The sequence below is a fragment of the Nematolebias whitei genome, chromosome 10, assembly GCF_014905685.2.
Source record: "Nematolebias whitei isolate Nwh7 chromosome 10, NemWhi1, whole genome shotgun sequence".
Classification (NCBI taxonomy): domain Eukaryota; kingdom Metazoa; phylum Chordata; class Actinopteri; order Cyprinodontiformes; family Rivulidae; genus Nematolebias; species Nematolebias whitei.
This window is the reverse complement of record NC_056507.1, coordinates 44,606,162-44,628,195: the sequence shown is the minus strand read 5'-3', so window position 1 is coordinate 44,628,195 and position 22,034 is coordinate 44,606,162. Positions and strand designations below refer to the sequence as shown.

Below are 22,034 nucleotides of genomic sequence, written 5' to 3'. Positions count from 1 at the left end.
AGACAGACAGACAGACAGACAGACAGACAGACAGACAGACAGACAGACAGACAGACAGACAGACAGACAGAAAGACAGACAGACAGACAGAAAGACAGACATACAACTACCTGAGAATGTCTTTGTCTGCCCAGGTCCATCCTAAGATTGCTCATTGGGGAGGCAAACTGTGCTCCACCACCCTCTTGATTCTGCAGTTTCTTCTTTGCAGTCTTCAATAAAGTGCGCAGCCTAAAACACATAAAAACAAAGAAGCTTTTAAAAATACAAAGTCAAACTCTAGCCAGATCCAAACAAATGAGTAAAAAACAATGATTAATTACTGAGAAAAATTTAAATAATTCATTAAGACACCTGAACTTTTTTCATTTTCATGGAAAGAGATTAATAAAAAAAATTAATAAATAAATAAAAAAAAGTAAATTAAACAAAATAAATACAAAACTACCCAAAATTGAGAAGAAAAATACACAGCACACACTTTAGATGAATGTAAACAGCAAATCTGATCAGATGTATATTTGGAGTTTATTAGGGCTGCAACAATGAATTGATAAAATCCATGATTAAAAGTATTGGCAACAAATTTCATTATCGATTTGTTGTGTCGCGCGATTAAGCGTCTCTCACAGCGCTGCGGAGCCCTTTTGTTCAGCTGCAGAGCATTGTCAATGCTGCTGACTGAATAAAGTAAAAAAATAAAAAAAAACTCAGCAGCGCAAGTTGAACAGAGCGAAGTGGAAGCAGAGCAGAGGCCGTTTTCAAAATAAATTAAGTAAATTTGACAAATGACCAACACAGCAAATACTGTTCGACCCAAGTCCTACAAAGTGTGGGAGCACTTGACGCTTCACAAAGATAAAAACTGCGCAACAAGCAAGATTTGAAAAAGTGACGACATGACATGGGAGAACCACGCTGATGAAACAAACATGTCAAGAGTCTTAAACTAACTTCACCGCAGTTTGGATGAAGAATCAGCAGCAGGTGAGTCTCTACAATATTCACATTGTTCTGTTTCCAAGTGAGAAAACGTAACGTCAGTCTCTCTGTACCTGAAGCTGCTGCTTGTTTGTTTGCTGATTAATGACGGTGATAGAGAATGAGTGTTACTTTTTATTTAATTTAATTGGTACAAGCAGTGTTTAAATGTGATTTATAAATAAATTTAATGCAAAGAAAATCATTTAATGATTAAGCTTCAACTTTTAATTTGCTGGCAAAGTCTGAAGACACTGCAGGTACGGCAGGATGAATTGCATTTAAACAGGAATTAAAGTAATTTATTACATCTACTCAAATGTGTGTAATTAAGTATTTTGTGTGTGTTTAAGTGACAGATTATTTGTTTATCAACACGGTGGATGCGCGCGCAGCCGAAGTGCAGAAAGAACCGGTGTCTTGTGAGAAATTCTGTTGCCCTTTATGGAGAGGATGCACAGAGGCGTCCATCTTCACAGCTCTTCTAATACATTTATTGGTATTAAAAACTATAAATGCACTCGATGTGTTGGTGGTTGACTGATATTTGTCAGAATAAAGTGAACATGACAAGTTGTATTAAAAAAATACATTTTTCGCTCGGCGATTAAAAAAAAAAAAAAAATCACACACACAAAAAAAAAAAAAAAAAAAATGAAACTGTAAGAAAACCCCCCTCACAAGACCAGGTTTATTTGTTGCTTATTTTGAGGTTTTATATTTATTTATTACCAGGAGCTGTTGATTAAAATTAAAGTTACAACCGTGACAGATTATGTGACTCGATTTACTGAGAAATGTGCAGTGAAAACAGTCAGGCCCACCTCTGTGCGTGCTATTTTTATTTAGTTTTTTATTTGATACATTTTATTACATGATGTTGAAAAGGTGAATATGTGCTGCTCATTACATCTCAAGAAGAACCATGAATACTGTTATGAAGTTCAGCTTCACAGCGTGTGGCGTCCCGTCCTGTGGAGCCAGCAGGATCCACTGGTGCAGCCAGAGATGATCACATGATGAACACAGTCCTCCACATACATGAACAGTTATTCATACAAAGTAATGTTGTAAAAGAAAGAAGCTAAAAACAATCCACTTTGACACAAATCATTTATTGTAACTTTTCCTGTTAACATTCAGTTTTAACTTCAAATCACTGTGTTTTAAAAAAAGAAATGGTTATTTTGTTGTTACTTTTTAATGACATTACTTATGTACAAACAAGAAATAAAAAGTTGTTGATGTATCCTTAACTCTTGAATACTTCAACAAGATATTGACAGTTTATTTTCTAGGGACTGCACAGTCCCAAATGTTTGTTAACGCTGCACACACAGTTACAATGTCATCTTATAGATTAGAGGTTTCAAAGTCTGAGACATAACAGGGAGACAACTTGTCAAAATGTTGGAAATGTCACATTCAGTAACATTAAATCTGAACGTATTATCTTTATTGGTGAGCCCTAAACGCAGTTTTCATGAGGATGGGCAATATGGTCCATTGTTTGTACATCTGCTGGGGGTTTCATCCCTTCATCTTTTTCTCTTGTAGCTGAGACACAGAAGAGAGCCATCATTAGGTAGAGCAGGAAAGCATTACTTTGTTAAACACAGGTTTATTACAGCCTCAGTTCAAGTCAGTAATCCTCTACTTATCGCTCCAATTTTCCATCGCGGTCTTTGCCGGACTTTGTAGAGTAGGAGAAGATGGACGGGGCAAAGTCAGGGCTGCCGATGTCTTCAGAGGCCACTCCTGTACAAATAAAGTGTATTCCAGAGACTGATGTTAATGAAAACAGCACACGGTTGGCCAGCGCTAACTAGCATAGCATGTGTTAGCATACAACTTTACAACAGTAACAACAAGTTTCTGGGTGTCATTGATGAAAAGCTGACATGGAAACCTCACATAAATAATTTAAGAACAAAAATATCTAAATAAATCTATTACAGTACTGTACAAAGTAAGGGAGTAACTCAATGATAAAGCACTGTTTATGTTGTATAATGCAACAATTGTCCCACACTTAATTTACTGTATTGAAGTCTGGGGTAAAGCATGTAAAACAAATACAAATCCTATTTTTATTTTACAGAAAAGAGCTGTAATAATCATCAGTAGAAAATATTATAGACATCCACCAAATACATTGTTTTATCAACTGAAGATATTAAAATTATATGACTTGGTTGATTATAATATTTTTCTGTTTATGTATAAGGACCACAAAAACATACTACCTTCAATTAGCCAAGTAAATTTTGTTAAAAGAGAGATTGGTTATTATCTCAAGGGGATAGATGTTTGTGAAGCGTTGGTTTCGTACCAGTTTGAAGGAGCGGCCCACTAAAATTCAGGGAACAGGACTGGTCTGAAGGATGATGTTAAAACCGCCACATCTATGTACATATTCAAGAAAATGTTAAAAGTTAGTTTTCTGAAGGAATAATGTGTATCTATACAAATTGTTGTTTGAATTGATATTGTTTTTATTTAGCTTTGTTTTGTTTTTTTGTAAATTACTTTTGTTTTGAATATATTCTGGGAATAAAGGGGCAGATATCTCAAGATTTATTCTTCTGCTGCCTTTCATTTTATTTTTTGATTGTATATATATATTTTTGTTTTCTAGTGTATAGTTATTTTGTTTTTAATGAAATGAATACATTTCTAAATAAAAATAAATAAATAAATAAACAAATGATTAGCAACTCCACTCAGCACCACTGAACTAACATATCTTAGCTTGTAAGCTAGGTGCACTCGTCTTTGAGTGATCAATTGTTCATATTTTTGTTTATAGGACACAACAACCAGTGATGCTTGTTAGCTAAGCAGTCCTTACCTGAGATGAAGTGCTCGCTGCAGATTGTTGCATTTTTAATCATCTGCTCGTTCCAATCGCTTCTTCTGATGGCTTGCAACCAAAGACGTCTCCCGTTCGCCTTGAAAAGCCGCGAGCTGATGGAATTCTGTAAAACTTGCGTGTTTTATTGTTTTTATCAAAACGGTTGGTGCAACTTACAGCACAACAAGACATGATCGCTGTTTCTTTCTGCAGTGGACATGCACAGTATACCAGGAAGTGACCCAGAAGTGACGTTGACTGATAAGCCGTCTATTGCTCTTTTAGCTACTTTTGCCTGAACCTAACACTGTAAGTGAAACAAGACATTTCTTGAGTAGCTGTAAATTATGCTATAAAACATATTTACTCTCTCATTCCAGAAAACAACAACAAACAATGACAGCTTCATGATGGACAGACATCATGGACACCACAGCAGCAGCTGTTTTCACTGAAAGCATCCTGAATATGATCGTCACTGACATGAGGCCTCTGTCGATGGTTGAAGACGAAGGCTTCACTACAATAATCCACACTTTTAATCCAGGTTACAATAATCCAAACTTTTAATCCAGGTTACACTCTTCCCTCAATGACACATTTTACAAAGTAGCTAAATGCTGTGCAGGTATAAAGATACATTTGTATATATATCTTTGTGTACATTTATTTTTTAAGCTATTTGACTAACTTTTATTTTTTATTATTCAATATTTTACTAACAGAATAGTAAAATAGCAACCTGTTTTTTTGTATGAATTGCTATGTCAGTCAAATGTTCAATTTTGGAATAACGGGGTGGAAATTAAAACATTTGCTTGTTTGTTGTGCCGATTCTTCGATTTACGGGGAAATTAATCGACTGATTAATCGACGATTGGAATGATTGTTTGTTGCAGTCCTAGAGTTTATAAAAGCACGTTTTTACAAAGTAAATAGATACAGGTGGTTCACATAAGCTTGGTCTGAGTTCAACAGGATCCTAAGTGGGTCTAAGTAGTAGAAGGAAGAGCCACAGGTCAGCAGAAGAGTTTCAGAGTCACCTGTACATTTCTTTTTGAAGCTCTGCGTTTCTCTTCATCTCTTGATCAAGACGAGCGTCAATAGACTTCTTCTGTTCTGAGATTTTCTTGGCTTTCTTCTTTTCAATTTGCATCTGTAACAGACAAAGAAACTCTTGAGATTCAAATCAAAGTTCTTCATTAGAATCAGTTGTTACTGAAGGAAACAGAAACCTGCGTGCTCAGTTCTCCTTTTTCTTTTTCCAGCTCCGCCAGGCGCAGACCTAACTTTGAGTGGCTCTTCAGCTCTTCCTCCCACAGGGCTTGAGAGTCCTGGGCTGTGTGGGACAGCATACTTTGTTTCTGGACCTGCAGAACACCCCCCCCCCCCACCCCCACCCCCCCATCCCCAACACACACCCACACACACACACAGGCCAAATTTTTAAAAAATAAACTTAAAAAGTACAGCCTATTAAAAAAAATCTGTTCTATTTCGTATAAGCTTCGCCCTTTAAGGCTGTCGCTTGGTGGGTTTATCCCGTTATGCGGAGCATTGCACTGAAAAATTTAGTCCACGCCCACCTGCTGTGTGGGCCCTACCTGGTCCGTATAAATTACGTTAAGAGCGGGAAATCGGCTCCCATTTTTTTCTTCAGCGAGCTAATAGCACTGTCAGAAGAACAAAGAAGGAAAATTGTGTAGATGACCAACCTTAGTTAAGGATGCTTGGCCCGGCAGTCGACCTCCGGTCGTCCGGTGAGTTCTCCTCCCCGAGGAGAAGCTGACGAGCAGTCTTATTTCAAGGTAAGCGCCAAAGAATATTTCTCAGTGACAGGTCACTACACGCTGGACAACGCCATCTTGTAATTTTCCTTTTATCGCCGAACCTCGGAGCGAATCGGATGGTTCCTCCGGGACAGGCGCGCTCAGCTGCAGCCCCCCGCTGCTCATTCCCTCCTGGAGAGCGTAGTGTCAGTGGAGGGGGGCTGAGTGAATGCTCACCCCATCCCACCTCGTTTTGCATCGGCGATCACACAGCTCTGGCCGACGGCACCCTCAGGGGTTGCCCGGCGTAACCCAGGAGGCGGCTAACATGAAGGGACCCCTTTTTTTACGTCCCACACTTTTCCCGCCAGTTCGGATGATCCGGCGGGAAGGTTGTTTACTGGGTTCCATTCCGGCTCACCGTCTTGATCCATATGGCCTCGTGTTCCAACAGGACGTCCTACGGGCGAGGCCACAGACGGTTCTTTCCTGGTAGATTGGGGGAGCCGGTCTCCACAGTCCGCACCCATCACCAGAGTGGAGGGGTTCACCGAGCGGGGCTACCCCTCGGTAACCCCCCTTGAGCCAAGCCTCGCGGAAGCTTTCGGAGCGAAGCTGTCCAGGTTGGAGCAGCGTCCCGTCCCTCCTGGGAAACACGACCCGACGGTGACCACGCTCTCCAATCGAGCCCATCAATGTGCTTTCAGGCAGCCACAGCAAACAACAACGTGGCGCTGCTAGCATATAGCATGTCCAAGAGGCTGGAGGCCGCAGACCTGCCTGAGGAGACCAAGAGCTCTGTCTGTAAGGCAGCCGACGCCATCCTCAATATGTGTGCCTCTTCTACGGTTTGCTTGTCCAGGATTGCAGCGTGGATGACGATGATTCAACGATCCACCTAGCTCCGTCACTCCCCCTCGCTACCGGAGAAACTGCACAAAGACCTGATGGAGGGCCCCATCACGGCGGAAGCACTGTTCAGGAGCAGCTTCAAGCCATGCTGGCAAACTCGAAGCAGTCGGAGGAGGTGTCAGAGGCTGTGCGCCACCTCATCAAGCCGCGCGGCTCATCCCGCCCCCCGGCCCGCTGGAGAGACCGTCGTGAGCAGAGGCAGAAGCAACGACATTCCACGGCCGCGGCGGCGTCTCTCGCTCAGCTCCACCACCAGCCCCGCCCGTCAGAGACCAGCCCTCTTCATCCCGGCATTCAGCAGTTCAGCGTTTCCCCAGAGATCGCCTGCAGACAGCGCTCTGGGCAAACAAATCGCAGAGCTCAAGAGGGAGAAGATTTAAAAAATGACGGTCTGCGGAGGGTGTGTGTAAAAGTGACACGAAAGTTTAAACAAATCATCATTCAATGATCAAAGTGTCTGTTTTTAGCCAGTCTGTAAGCTTGGATGAACTCACAGCGGCTGCGCACACATCCTCCACACATAACGAGCCGGTGTCCTTAAATAAAGGTTTTTAAACTCACCGTCGCTCCAAGACATGACAAGACGCTCACACGACACGATGGTAAGCGAAATAACTCGTTGTCAACCCGAGCTGCACGATCCTCACCCAAGCAGTGTCAAACGCGCACTCGTGCGATACAAACAGCCTTCATCCAAATGGCGCTGCGTTGTTGATGGTGCACACACAGCTCCCCGGCGCTCACAGGCTCACATTGGTATAAATGTGGGACTGCAGGCCGGGTCCGGTGAAGGTCCTCGTTTTCAGCAAAACAACACACGCCTCACTGAAGCAAACGTGTGCGGCCGCGACGCGGGCAGCCGTCACCCACCGCGTCTCAGCGCTCGGCAGCTCACGGCAGCACAAGCATGAGACGGCTGAACGAACCCGGTGACGAGTCTCGCCTCCAGCGAGACTGGCGTGTATCCCTCCAGCGAGAGCGACACTCGTCCCTCCAGAGAAAACGTGTGCTCCCGTGGGGCTCGCAGCCTTCACTCCAACAGCACGGCGTAGATGAAGTCACGCCCTTCGCCTCTCAACGTTCGCACAGCGAAGTCGAACGCGTAGCCCCACGGCGTCATCAACTGTCACACGCTTCGCCTCAGCACACACCGGCCCACCTGTACATGAAGGTTGGTCCGCGGTCCAAACGCAGCGCATGTGCGCGTTTAGAGCCTTTTCGAGGAAGCCTCGCCTTGGGTCACGCGGAAAACATTCCCGTGACACATGATGGCGGTTGAGGCGGCGGACTGGTGGCATCCGTACAAAACATGACGCATCACTTAAACGCACGTTCACTCCACGAACGTTACGCAGAGTGGCTAAAAACATGCTCGCCGGTCAGATGGATGGACAGGGTGTTATGCAAACGTTACAGTTTGCAACCCGACCCCCTCCGTTCGGAGGAGTTTTAGAGACGGTCCTGTCATCGCCAGACCAAATCTCATCCCTAAATGCAGAAGTCCAAGAGCTTCTGATAAAAGTAATCTCCAGGGTTCCCAACGGAGAGGAAAACACAGGGTTTTACTCACGTTACTTCCTGGTTCCCAAACGGACCGGAGGGATGAGACCGATTTTGGATCTGTCAGCTTTCAACAAGGTGATCATGGACAGACTGTTTCACATGTTGACAACCAGACAGCTGTTGGACAACATCCAGAGAAACGACTGGTTTGTTTTCCGTCAACCTAAAATATGCTTATTTTCACATACCTATCATCCCAAAACACAGAAAATTCCTGCGTTTCTCCTTTCAGGGGATGAAGTATCAGTACAACAGGCTGCCGTTCGGGTATTCCCTCGCGCCTCGTACGTTCTCAAAGTGTGTGGAGACTGCCCTGCATCCATTACACAGAGCAGGGATGAGAGTTTTGTTTTACCTGGACGACCTGCTTCTGCTGTCACGCTCCAGACAGGAAGCAGTGATGCAGGCTCAGGTGTTGACATCACACCTGTTAAATCTGGGCTTCGCCATAAATTGGAAGAAAAGCTCGATTTTCCCGGCCCAGACAATTGTTTATCTGGGAGTGGAGTTAAATTCAACCACCATGAAGGCCTGTTTATTACAAACGAGAATCGACACTTTAAAAGACCAGCTCCGCCACGTAAGACCTGGCAGAGTGGTAACAGCTGTCTCCGTCATGAAGCTGTTAGGAATGATGTCATCAGCTCACACAGTGGTCCCGCTGGGTTTTTTACATATGAGACGCCTCCAGAGGTGGTTTGTGCGTCTGCGTGTGGATCCAGTAAAACAAAAGAGACGGATGATCACTGTCCCTCCCTCCGTGAGGGCAGACCTCCGACACTGGGGAAACACCCTGGTTCTGTCGGAGGGAGCCCCCGTCAGCAGACCCACGTCACACGTGTCAGTCTTCACGGACGCGTCGCTGTCAGGCTGGGGGGGGGCATGCCTATCTCAAGCAGTAGGGGCGCTGTGGCCCCATCACACATCAGCCCACATAAATGTTTTGGAGTGTTTCACGGTGCTGAACGTGATTCAGCATTTTGCTCCCGTGCTACAGAATCAACACGTGTTGATTCACACAGACAACAAGGTGACTGCTGCGTACATAAACCAGCAGGGGGGTATGCGCTCAGCCCAGATGTTACACATTGCGCGAAAGCTTTTGTGTTGGGCTCACCAAAATCTGCTCTCCATCAGAGCAGTTTACATACCCGGTGTTCTGAACAAAGGGGCAGATGTGATGTCCAGGGGCGGCCCACGTCACAGGGACTGGACTCTCCATCCAGACCTGATGACTCAGACGTGGCAGAAATTTGGCAAAGCAGCTGTGGACCTGTTTGCGACATGAGAGAATGCTCAGTGTCAACTATGGTTTTCCCTGAGCCAGCGAGACGAACCACCGCTGGGGGTGGATGCGTTTGCCCACAGCCCATGGCCCAAAATGCTTCTGTACGCGTTTCCTCCACCTCCTCTGATTTTACGGTTCCTGAACAGAGTTCAGGAGGAGGGATTGACAGCTCTCCTGGTGGCCCCCGAGCGCGTGAACACACCATGGTTCTCAGCCCTACAACGCCTGCTGTCAGGGCGCCCATGGGAACTGCCATGGAGGAAGGATGCTCTCCTCCAGGCAGGAGGAGCGATCAGGAGTTACCCAGAAATAGGCCAGTACCTGTGGGTCTGGCCACTGAGCGGTTCCACTTAGAGAGGATGGGTCTCCCACAGGAGGTAGTACGCACAATCCAGGATTCACGTGCTGCATCTACCACAGCGCTGTACATATCAAAGTGGACAGTTTTTCAGCGCTGGTGTACAGAGAAAGGTGTAGAGGCCACCTCATGCCCATTAGGCGGCGTGCTGTCTTTTCTACAACAGCTGATGGACAGGAAGTTGGCATTTCAGCACGATTAAAACGTACGCTGCAGCCATCTCTTCCTGCCACGAAGGGTTCGGAGACAGAACAGCTTTTAATCACCCACTGATGAAGCGGTTTCTAAAAGGTGTACAGAGACGCAGGCCTGTTTCACGCCCACTTGTTCCACAGTGGGATTTAACGCTGGTCCTGCGAGCCCTGATCAAAGCTCCATTTGAGCCTCTGAATCAGGTTCCAACTAAATTCTTGTCTCTTAAAACAGCCCTGCTGCTGGCTTTAACATCCGCTAAGAGGGTGAGTGTTTTATCTGCCCTCTCTGTCACTCCGTCATGTCTTAGAATTCAGGCTGACGGGCAGCTCAGCTGATTTAAGACCAAACCCAGCCTTTATGCCAAAAACTTCACGAGCTCTTTTAAATCAAGAGCGATATCGTTGGAGGGGTTCTCCCCCCCCAACCCCCCACCCCCACCTCCACAGATCAGAAGAAGAAGCATCTTGCCATCTTCTCTGACCGGTGCGGGCGTTGACGTGTTACATAGCGCGCACAGCTGTAATGCGCCAAACTCAACATTTGTTTGTGCATTATAGAGATGCACCTGCAGGTCGCCCGTTATCCACCCAGCGCTTGTCACACTGGCTGTGTGAGGCCTTTTTCTGAAGCCTACAGAGCATCAGTTTAGAGCCTCCTGTCAACCTCAGGGCGCACTCGACCAGGGGTATCGCATCTTCGACTGCCTTGCATAATGGTATGACAATGCAGGACATTTTGCACTGTGGCCGCGTGGTCAACACCCTGCTCATTCATTCGCTCTTATCTACGTGATGTGATGGCCCGTTCCATGACACATTCTGTCCTTAGTGTTTACAGAATGAATATTGTTGTTTTTATGGAACTCTGTTTAAGCTCACATCTGTCTGCATGCATTACAGTATGAGTTGTTGTTATCAGTCACAAGTGGTGTCTGTTATTTTGGTTCTATTGTCACTAATTAGTTCATGACTATTGTTACCAATCAGTTCATTTGATTAATAATCAGTTCATTTGTTATTATTAATCTGTCTATACTGTTCAGCCATGAACGCATAGTTACACAACATGCGTCTGTGCATGGCTCACATAATTACGCAATGCGTAATTACACACATGGGGAGCTGAGTGACAAGACGTTTTTTGGGCAAGCTCCTGCTTCATACGGTGTTCAAATGGACACAGTGAGGCGAGGACCACATCTGCTTCGCCCTTAACCCACCAAGCGACAGCCTTAAAGGGCGAAGCTTATACGAAATAGAACGTTGTTTACGTACTGTAACCCCAGATTCTATGAGTATAAGCGTAGCCCTTTAAGCGTTGGGCCTCACTGGCTCCTAAATGGCTGAAGAAAAAGCTATTTTTGGGAGCCGATTTCCCGCTCTTAACGTAATTTATACGGACCGGGTAGGGCCCACATAGCAGGTGGGCGTGGACTAAATTTTTCAGTGCAATACTCCGCATAACGGGATAAACCCACCAAGCGACAGCCTTAAAGGGCTATGCTTATACTTATAGAATCTGGGGTTACAGTACGTAACCAACGTTTTTGATATTGATTTTCAAACATCATCAGAAATTTTGCATCTTAACTTGTAAATTTTTTCTCACAAACCAGACGAGACATTTTTTCCTTTTACTGTTGTATTCCGATGAGTTGCTCCTAAATTAGGAACAAGTTACGTACGGTATATTAGGTATGCAACAGGTAGGTTATGCATAAATTCGCACTTGTAAGTCATTGATAAGTTACTAAAAAGTTGAAACATCTCAGAACGCAGCTGGACAATTATGTACGTGCACATAACTTATTCCTAACCCATTAGCACGTTGACCTATGCAGAGCTTATGAGCCACATTTGTGTTATGCTGATCTTATGCACAGCATGTTGGAGCCTACTGCTATGATCACAACACAGCAGATCTGAAAAGGGCAGCTCTCTGCACTCCCCAGTCAAACAAATCTGTGATCCAGGAAGCTGCAGCAGGATTCTCCATGTTTACCTCTGCACATCGTGGATCCAGCAGGAGTGATGAGCTGCTCATCATTTGGACCCTATATGTGGCTGAACTCCACAATGCTGGCAAATGTGCTAGCTGAAAGTTACAAACATGCTGAATAAGTTCCAGGGTCGTCAGCTATATGTTGAATATGTCAATACAGTAGTCCTTGGTTTATCGCAGGGGGGACGGAACCCCTGCGATAAATAAAAAAAACACAAAGTAGGAATTGTAGTACAAGTATTAGTAGTAAGTAGTAGTTTATATACAGTACATTAAGTTGTTTTAAATCCTTCCTACGCTCTTGCAATATTCTAAACAATGTTTCTAAACTCTAAGCGCTCTAAAAGAGCACAGCATGTCATGATCTCAGCTCTCTGCCTCCTGCCGCTCTCTGTCACGCCCAATTCTCCTCTGCAATCGCTGGCAGAGAGCGGAGATCATGACACACTGGGAGCTGCACCTGTGGGCTGCACACAGATGCAGCAGGTGCTAAGTCATTAAAAATAATTAGTTTGAAATAAACAGTCCATGCTGCTCGTGCGGCTCAATTAGCCGATTGTGTGTCATGTCCAATCTTACTTTGCAAAACTGCGAAAGAGCGAGTCCGCAAAAGTCGAACGTAAAGTAGCGAGGGACTACCGTTTATGATAATGCCCCTCTGCATCCAAAGACTAAGAGCCCAAGCTAAGTGTGCATTTTAAGAGCCTTTATTAATGAGAGGGAAAAAACAGAGAACATGAGCCGAGCTGTTGTCAGTTTTAACCCTCTGATGCTCACTCACTCTCCTCCACAGCTCTGCACTGCCCCCGTCTCTCCCACTCTCACATTCATTGTATAAGTTATGCATAAACTAGAGACAAGTTAAGGATAAGTTATTCACAGGTTATATATTTGTTTAACTTGTTAGCAGTACAGTATATATACTGCACATCCTAAAAAGGCTTCCAGTTGATTTTTTTGTAGTCATCAGTATATGCCTGCATGTTTGACAAAATGTACATTCAGTAGATCAACATACGTTCTCTAAAACGTTATAGTGACAGGGCCTAAAGATAAACACAATCTGAAAATGTTATCGATAAGAAACAACACAGCACTAACCTCTCTATTGAGTTGCTCTTCCAAAATCATCTTACTGCTCTGCAGATTTGTTACCAACTCCTCCATATGACCACGAACCTGAAAAAAACAAGATGCATGTTTTTTTCTTGCATTGCCTGAGTGAAATATTTCCACTGACATACCAAAGGATATGGCATGCATTGAGCAGCCATGGAGTCAAGAAATAAAAGGAAGACCCCACAAACAACAGAAAAGGAGAGTAAAGATGTTTCCATCACCAAAAGGAACCCAAATCAGCAAAAATTCCACCATTTGTTTGAATTCCTGGTCTAACAGCTGGTGCTACAAGTCCCAATAGAATCACTTCATCAAGAGCATCTTTTTTTCTTCAAATATTTAATAGACATATTAAAAAAGAATAACCCCACACAGGAGAAACTAAATCTAATCCACAATACTAACCCCTCCTCCAGGTGAGCAGTCAGTCAGCTGAAAAAAAGATTGCACGCCTTAACATTGAAAAATTCTCCAAATAATGCATTAAATAATTCAAAAGAACTGTAATACAAAAATATAACAAAACAAAACAACTGGATTCCTGTTCTGTAGTTGAAAATGCTTCTTTGTAAATTCAAAACTGGAGTATTTATAACTTGTATGTTTTACATGCAGAATAAACTGCGTGCCTCTCAACATGGACAGTCTAATAGCTAACAACTAGGCCAACAAGCCTCCACTGTGTGACGTCTAGTGTAACTAAATGAGTTGCATAAAGTTTAGACGTTTGGAACTTCCCACTCTCCAAGTCTGAATTGAGAAAGCTCCTGGATGTGAGCTCCAAGCTGCATCTTCATGAACAGAACAGAAGTCCACTTGTTTTTTTTAGTACTTTTTGAATTTACCTTGTCATGGAATACTGAGTAATATGACATTATCTTTTTAGTTGTAAATATGTAGATGCACTGAGACCCTGTGTGAGCAAGAACATGAGTTTTTTTTAGAACTCACCGTCACAGCTTCCTGAGCTTTTTTCTGCAAAGCATCGATTTTGTTGGAGTGTTGCTTTGCAGCAGCTTCTAGTCTGGCATTCTCAATCTCCAACCTAGTGTACAATCACACTCTGCATCAGTCACACACACAGTCAAAATATATATTTACACATATAAATGAGCCCTATGCAAATGAAAGTGAGTTCATACAGATGTTTGTATGAGACATACCTGGAGAATGTTTATGGATCTCACTGGAGGACATTGACTGATTAGTGACATCTATAAGCTTTGTTGACCGCTCTCGTCTCTGATTGCAGAATGTCTATGTAAATATGTGCTTGGTTGTGCGAGTTGTTTTTTTAATATTAAAGGTTTTTTTTCTCAGGCAAGAAAAAAAAAAGTCTGATAGGAATTTTTTTCGCCTCCAACTCCTACAGGTCCTTCTCAAAAAATTAGCATATTGTGATAAAGGTCATTATTTTCCATAATGTAATGATAAAAATGAAACTTTCATATATTTCAGATTCATTGCACACCAACTGAAATATTTCAGGTCTTTAATTGTTTTAATACTGATGATCACGGCATACAGCTCATGAAAACCCAAAATGCCTGTCCCAAAAAATTAGCATAATTCATCTCACCAATGAAAGACAAGTGTTCTTAATACAAAAAACGCCACCCTTCAAATAATCATGTTCAGTTATGCACTCAATACTTGGTCGGGAATCCTTTTGCATGAATGACTGCTTCAATGCGGCGTGGCATGGAGGCAATCAGCCTGTGGCACTGCTGAGGTGTTATGGAGGCCCAGGATGCTTCGATAGTGGCCTTAAGCTCATCCAGAGTGTTGGGTCTTGCGTCTCTCAACTTTCTCTTCACAATATCCCACAGGTTCTCTATGGGGTTCAGGTCAGGAGAGTTGGCAGGCCAATTGAGCACTGTAATACCATGGTCAGTAAACCATTTACCAGTGGTTTTGGCACTGTGAGCAGGTGCCAGGTCGTGCTGAAAAATGAAATCTTTATCTCCATAAAGCTTTTCAGCAGATGGAAGCATGAAGTGCTCCAAAATCTCCTGATAGCTAGCTGCATTGACCCTGCCCTTGATAAAACACAGTGGACCAACACCAGCAGCTGACATGGCACCCCAGACCATCACTGACTGTGGGTGCTTCACACTGGACTTCTGGCATTTTGGCATTTCCTTCTCCCCAGTCTTCCTCCAGACTCTGGCACCTTGATTTCCGAATGACATGCAAAATTTGCTTTCATCCGAAAAAAGTACTTTGGACCACTGAGCAACAGTCCAGTGCTGCTTCTCTGTAGCCCAGGTCAGGAGCATCTGCCGCTGTTTCTGGTTCAAAAGTGGCTTGACCTGGGGAATGCGGCACCTGTAGCCCATTTCCTGCACACGCCTGTGCACGGTGGCTCTGGATGTTTCTGCTCCAGACTCAGTCCACTGCTTCCGCAGGTCCCCCAAGGTCTGGAATCAGCCCTTCTCCACAATCTTCCTCAGGGTCCGGTCACCTCTTCTCGTTGTGCAGCGTTTTCTGCCACACTTTTCCCTTCCCACAGACTTCCCACTGAGGTGCCTTGATACAGCACTCTGGGAACAGCCTATTCGTTCAGCAATTTCTTTCTGTGTCCTACCCTCTTGCTTGAGGGTGTCAATGATGGCCTTCTGGACAGCAGTCAGGTCGGCAGTCTTACCCATGATTGTGGTTTTGAGTAATGAACAAGGCTGGGAGTTTTTAAAAGCCTCAGGAATCTTTTGCAGGTGTTTAGAGTTACGTTGTTGATTCAGATGGTTAGGTTAATAGCTTGTTTAGAGAACCTTTTCATGATATGCTAATTTTTTGGGACAGGCATTTTGGGTTTTCATGAGCTGTATGCCATAATCATCAGTATTAAAACAATTAAAGACCTGAAATATTTCAGTTGGTGTGCAATGAATCTGAAATATATGAAAGTTTCATTTTTATCATTACATTATGGAAAATAATGACCTTTATCACAATATGCTAACTTTTTGAGAAGGACCCGTACATGTGTCTAGTTAACCACTGTTGTTTTTGTCTGTGCGAACAGGTCTCACTTGTTAATGAGTCTTCGAGGTTCAATGTGATTTATCTGTTTAAATAAAGGTTGAATGAATGAAAGTTCAAACCTAAACTTTACAATCCCTAATGGCACATTCCCACATTATAAAATGCGTGTGTATGTGTGGGGGGGCATGGGGTGTAATCATTTAACATAGCATTATATTATTAATAAGATATTAATGACTTTTATTATGCCATTTTATAAACTAAAAGTACTAAAGAAGTTTAAAGTTTAAACTTAGTACGATTACGAATAGTTGTTAATTTACTTACATTATTATTTCAATATTTGTTTTGCACACATGGTTTAATCATGGTGCTGCTAATAATCTGAGCAGAGCTTTTAAGTTTGCGTGTCAGTCTTCGGCCTTCACAGTCATGGTTTTGACTCTAAACCAGGTGAACTAATCACCCTGGCTACAGACACAGGTGCACAGGCCTCACACTCACAAAACTAAAACAACCAGGACTGCTAGCTTTGTCAGTGCAGGAACAGATGAGAGGAATGAGTTCTTGTCTCAACCACACAATCTGGGTTCAAATCTCACATCAGTCAGCTCAAACATTGAACAAGATGGAAAACTGACGTGATTCAGAAACATTCTATTAGGGCTGCAACAACGAATCGATAAAATCGATAAAAATCGATGATTAAAAGCGTTGGCAACGAATTTCGTTATCGATTCGTTGTGTCGCGCGATTATGCGTTTTTCACGGCGCTGCGGAGCCGTTTCGTTTTGTTCACGGGCAGTTCATTGTCAATGCTGACTGACTGAATAAAGTTTGAAAAAAAAAAAACTGCAGCTCGAGTTGAACAGAGCGAGGGGGGAGCAGAGGCTGTTTTCAAAGGAAATTAAGTAAATTTTACAAATGACCAACGCAGCGAAAACTGTTCGACCCAAGTCCTCCAAAGTGTGGGAGAACTTCACAAAGATAAAAAATGAGAAGCATGCAGCTTTAAAAATCACCGACACGACACGGGAGAACCACGGAGATGAAACGTAAACATGTCGGAGTCACGAGCTGCAGCTGATACAACTCGTCTCACTCCCAACTCGTGTTGCAGGTGAGTCTCACACGTTGTTCTGTTTCAAGAGAGAAAACGTAACGTCAGTCTCTCTGGTAGATGAAGCTGTTTGTTTGTTTGTTTTCTGATTAATGACGGTGATAGAGAATGTGTGTTACTTTTTATTTAATTTAATTGGTACAAGCAGTGTTTAAATGTGATTTATAAATAAATCTAACACAAAGATAATAATTTAACGATTAAGCTTCAACTTTTAATTTGCTGGCAAAGTCTGAAGACACTGCAGGTATGGCAGGATGAATTGCATTTAAACAGGAATTAAAGTAATTTATTACATCTACTCAAATGTGTGTAATTAAGTATTTTATGTGTGTGTGTGTGTGTGTGTAATTGCTCTTTTAGCTACTTTTGCCTGAACCTAACACTGTAAGTGAAACAAGGCATTTCTTGAGTTGCTGTAATAATTATGCTATAAAACATATTTACTCTCTCATTCCAGAAAACAACAACAACAACATCCTTCATGATGGACAGACATCATGGACACCACAGCAGCAGCTGTCTTCACTGAAACATCCTGAACATGATCGTCACTGACATGAGGCCTCTGTCGATGGTTGAAGACGAAGGCTTCACTACAATAATCCACACTTTTAATCCAGGTTACAATAATCCACACTTTTAATCCAGGTTACAGTAATCCACACTTTTAATCCAGGTTACACTCTTCCCTCAAGGACACATTTTACAAAGTAGCTACATATTGTGCAGGTATAAAGACACATTTGTATATATTTTTGTGTACATTTATTTTTTAAGCTATTTGACTAACTTTTATTTTTTTATTATTCAATATTTTACTAACACAATAGTCAAATAGCAACCTGTTTTTGTGTGAATTGCTATGTCAGTCAAATGTTCAATTTTGGAATAAAAGGGTGGAAATTAAAACGTTGGTTGTTTTTTTTTGCCGATTCATTGATTAATCGAAAAAATAATCGTCCGATGAATCGATTATTGAAATAATCGTTAGTTGCAGCCCTACATTCTATATCTTAAAATATTAAAATGGACGGTGGTGGGCATGGTTCTGCTAATAACAGATCTAACTTTCCATGTAGCAGATTACCGTTTTTACTAACTTTGAAAACTTGTAGTGGAAGTAGCTCCTGCTAAATTGAAATCTGGAAAATTCAAGCCTGCTGTTTTTCAAAGACAATCTCCACTCTAAGATCATACAGAACAGAGCAATGATTTACATAGATGCTAAGCTACGCAGAGCTAATGTCACCGCTCTCACACTGCCTTTCCTCCTCATATCTACCATAAACAGTCTCTGGAGTGAGAGTGATGGTGCAAAGGTTAGAGAAGGTGGGCCTGTTGATCGGTGGTTCAACTCCCCGGACCGACAACATCAAAATGTGGGTGTGATAGGTGAAGCACCCACACCTGCCTCCACCATCATTTGCTCCACTCTGGGCACTTGAGCAAGCCCCCTAACCCCCACCATCTGCTCCTCCAGGTGCCCTAGACAGCAGCTCTCTACTCCACACAGAGGCTGTGGTAGCTCGGTGGTCTGTGATTGCACCAGGAAGTACATCCGACGTAAAAATAACTGCCAAGTCTTCGTACCCCCTAAAGAAGAGAGAAGCCGAAAGAACAAAGAACAAATATCTTCCACAACAGTCTCTGACTCGTGGTGTCAGTTTACAGCCAACAACAGGGACTTGAAAATATGGTAAATGGACTGTACTTCTATAGCACTTTTCTATCTGATCAAGATACTCAAAGCTCTTTACACTACAATCTGTGCCTCATTTACCCATTCATACAGCTCTATACTAGATCTCTACAAAGATAAATTGAACTAATCATTCTAAAGAAACTAATCAGAGCTTTATCACATTCATACACTGATGGGACACACATCAGAGGCAATGAGGGGTTCAGTGTCTTGCCCAAGGACACTTTGACATGTGACTGCTGGTGGATTCGAACCCCCAACTGTTGCATTGGAGGACGACTGCTCTAACCACTCAGCCACGGCCGCCCCCAAATAAATGCCAAACCAGAACAGAAAAATAACATGAAAAACCCATTTTCACACTCAGAAACATCATAATAGTCAGAAATATTGCACACACAATTCCTATCCAGCATGCTTTGCAACAATCACATTCTCTCTGGGATGTGACTCTCTCACATTTCACACATCTTTACTTTAATACAAACAGATTACTTAAGAGAGTATTGATGATGACACACAGCAACTTTGTAGTTAGTTTATAAAAGTAGTTAATCACAAAGAGGATCACCAAAGTGAATTAATTCATTAAAGTAAATGACACGAGGGAGACGTCCGACACACATTGAATGCATCACTCAGCTTCAGCACAGCAGAGTTCTGCTCCACCTCGTTGGTTCTGATGGACCGGATTAATTTCTAAAAGCTCACCTCTGAACGGGCCACGAACGCTTTACTTGTGGTTTATGAACCATTTTGAGTTGCGTTCACTTACAGCGTTGTCACATTACAGACAGTCTTACATTGTCAGCGACAGCAGTGGATGATAAAAGTTATGGCTTTAGCGTTAGCTTCCACTAATTGTTTTTTTCTGTTTACTGGTTTAGCATTAGCAAAGCTAATATTTTAGTTAGCAAATCTGTGGTTAGTGAAGCTAACTTTTTGATTAGCTGTGTCCACTACTGAATATGGATTACATTAATATTTAGTCTTCCATCATTTTAACTACCCTGATTATTTCATCCCATTAGAGCTATTTAAATATATAATTGTTTTTCAGAGGGCTATTCAACAAAATTGCTCAGGGGTTCTGAAAGCCAACAGCTCAGAGGCTAGACATCCAGCAATTAATGTCATTCTGTAACTAAACCAAGCATTACAATGATTTTTTGTAACATTTTAAATTTGTTTCTTTTGCTGCATTGAATTATAAATGCAATAAACAGAACTTAAATATGTAATTCAAAGAAATTACATTTCAAAATGTATTTCCTTGCAATAAAAGTAGTGATACTCTAATGTGAAACAGTACTAAAAACAAAAATAACACATTATGCCTAACACAAATATTCTGATATTTCTGACTTGCCAAATTTTTATGCTTTTCAGATTGTATTTACATTTCAATGTATTTCAATTTTTTGAAGCTCTCGACTTTGACCTCTCTAAGGGATTTTAAACAACTGTTAAGTTCAAGGCAAAAATCAATGTGGACATGTTCTTGTTTTTAATATTTTACAGTTTTATAATGTAGATTGTTTTTATTTTGTTTTATAGCACTTTGTAGTGAACTAAGCCTCAGGTCAACTCTGGCCTTGAGGGCCTTCCTGGAACAAGAACTGTATTTCATTGATTTGAGTCCAGAAACACAAGATTAAGTTCATCCAGAGACTTTCTAAGTGTACTGCACTGATCAATTGAAAGAACACTCTCTTTTTCTATTATCATTACTATCTTACAAATGTCTTGATAATCAAAGTGTGTTTAGTTCAAACCATTTTTAAATGTTGAAGTGAACTACTCATTTTAAATCAACTGTGAAACAGTATTAGTGATTTGTTAATCCTCATTCAAAGTAGAAATCAAGTTAAGGTCTGTTACAGAGTAATTATGCATTTTCTGATTTTCTGTCTGAAATGAGCAAGTGTAAGTTGGTCCAAGGTTGGAGTCAAACGCAAACAAGTTGTTGGAACGAACGGTCATGTTTTTAAATCCTCTCAGACGTAAATAGAGAAGCTGGCACCTGTTTTCCCCCAACTCGCCTAAACATTTCTCTCGTCTGTCTCAAAAACATCTTCTGTCTGTTCCAAAACAATTTTTCTGTTTTTCTGACTTCTAGTGACCTCTTACGTCACAAAAACACACCCCTGATTAGCTATTTCGGCCAATCAGGAACCTCCCAAATGAACCGGAAACAGAACTCTTTAAATGTCGGCACTTCCTAGTTCAAACCAGAGCAGTGCGGTGGGAGAGCAGGTCAGTTCGGAGAGCAAAACCGAACAGAAGAAGTGCTGGAGAGAACAGGAGGTTCAGACATGATCCGCAGTTCTTCCGAGTTTTGTGGGAATTATGAAATCTTCCACATCTGAGTGGAGCCTCTGACGGACTTACTCCTCTTGTGAGTCCACCAGTGGGGTGAACCTGTGTCGGACGGAATACCGTCACTACTTCGGACGATTCACAGCTGTTCCTACGGAGACGCTGAAAGGGTGCGTTAAATGGAACTCCGTACCAGTGGAGACACCTCCTACAGGTAAAGAGTCGATTCACACTACCTAAGTGTACCGAGGAGGAAGCTAAGATCTTAATGGAGCGTGCCGTTCTGATACCGACACATATTCACTCATCCATCTTTTCCTCTCCATTTAAACTTCATTTTCCCATCTTTAAAACTCTTCTATCCTGCCAGCAAATCATTCCAGATATTTTCAGAAATGTCTGTTGTGAAGCAGGGAAATCATGGCCGTATGGTTTCCTAATTATAAAGCTTGCTAATTAATTATGTTGTTGTTGAAATCAATTTTTCAAATTAATGTAAATGTCTTATGTTAAACTTTGATTCTGTTAATAAATGACCGCATTCATTTGATGGGTCAAAGAAAATTGACGTCTCACGTTACGTTTAATTATTCAATGCACGATATTATTCAGTCCAGAAAAATGAAAGAATCCGTTTAATTTATGCATATATCACAGATATATGTTCCTCTACAACTGGTGGCCCGTAACAGGTTCATGAATGGACTGTTATTCGTGTAACAATTGAATTTATCATGTTGGCATGAAAAGTGCAGATTTCTGTTAAGTTGTGTGAAACGCAGCTGTGGTGCTCAGAGAAAATACAGCAATGTTCTGTCGCTGTGGTGTTTTGAAAGCTGAAAGTAATGTCAATGTTTCATTTTAA

At 42.3% G+C, this 22,034-nt stretch overlaps 1 protein-coding gene across 1 annotated transcript in view; it reads right to left on the bottom strand.

The window, feature by feature from the left end:
* Positions 1-110: 110 nt before the first annotated feature.
* Positions 111-22,034, bottom strand: part of LOC119416522 (ankyrin repeat domain-containing protein 26) — a gene marked incomplete at its 3' end in the record, with an annotated part of 163,667 nt that continues 141,743 nt past the window's right edge. The window contains 6 exon segments of the mRNA XM_037683752.1: positions 111-231; positions 4,879-4,991; positions 5,071-5,205; positions 13,023-13,100; positions 13,446-13,472; positions 13,992-14,085. Coding sequence (XP_037539680.1) covers positions 111-231; positions 4,879-4,991; positions 5,071-5,205; positions 13,023-13,100; positions 13,446-13,472; positions 13,992-14,085 — 568 coding nt within the window.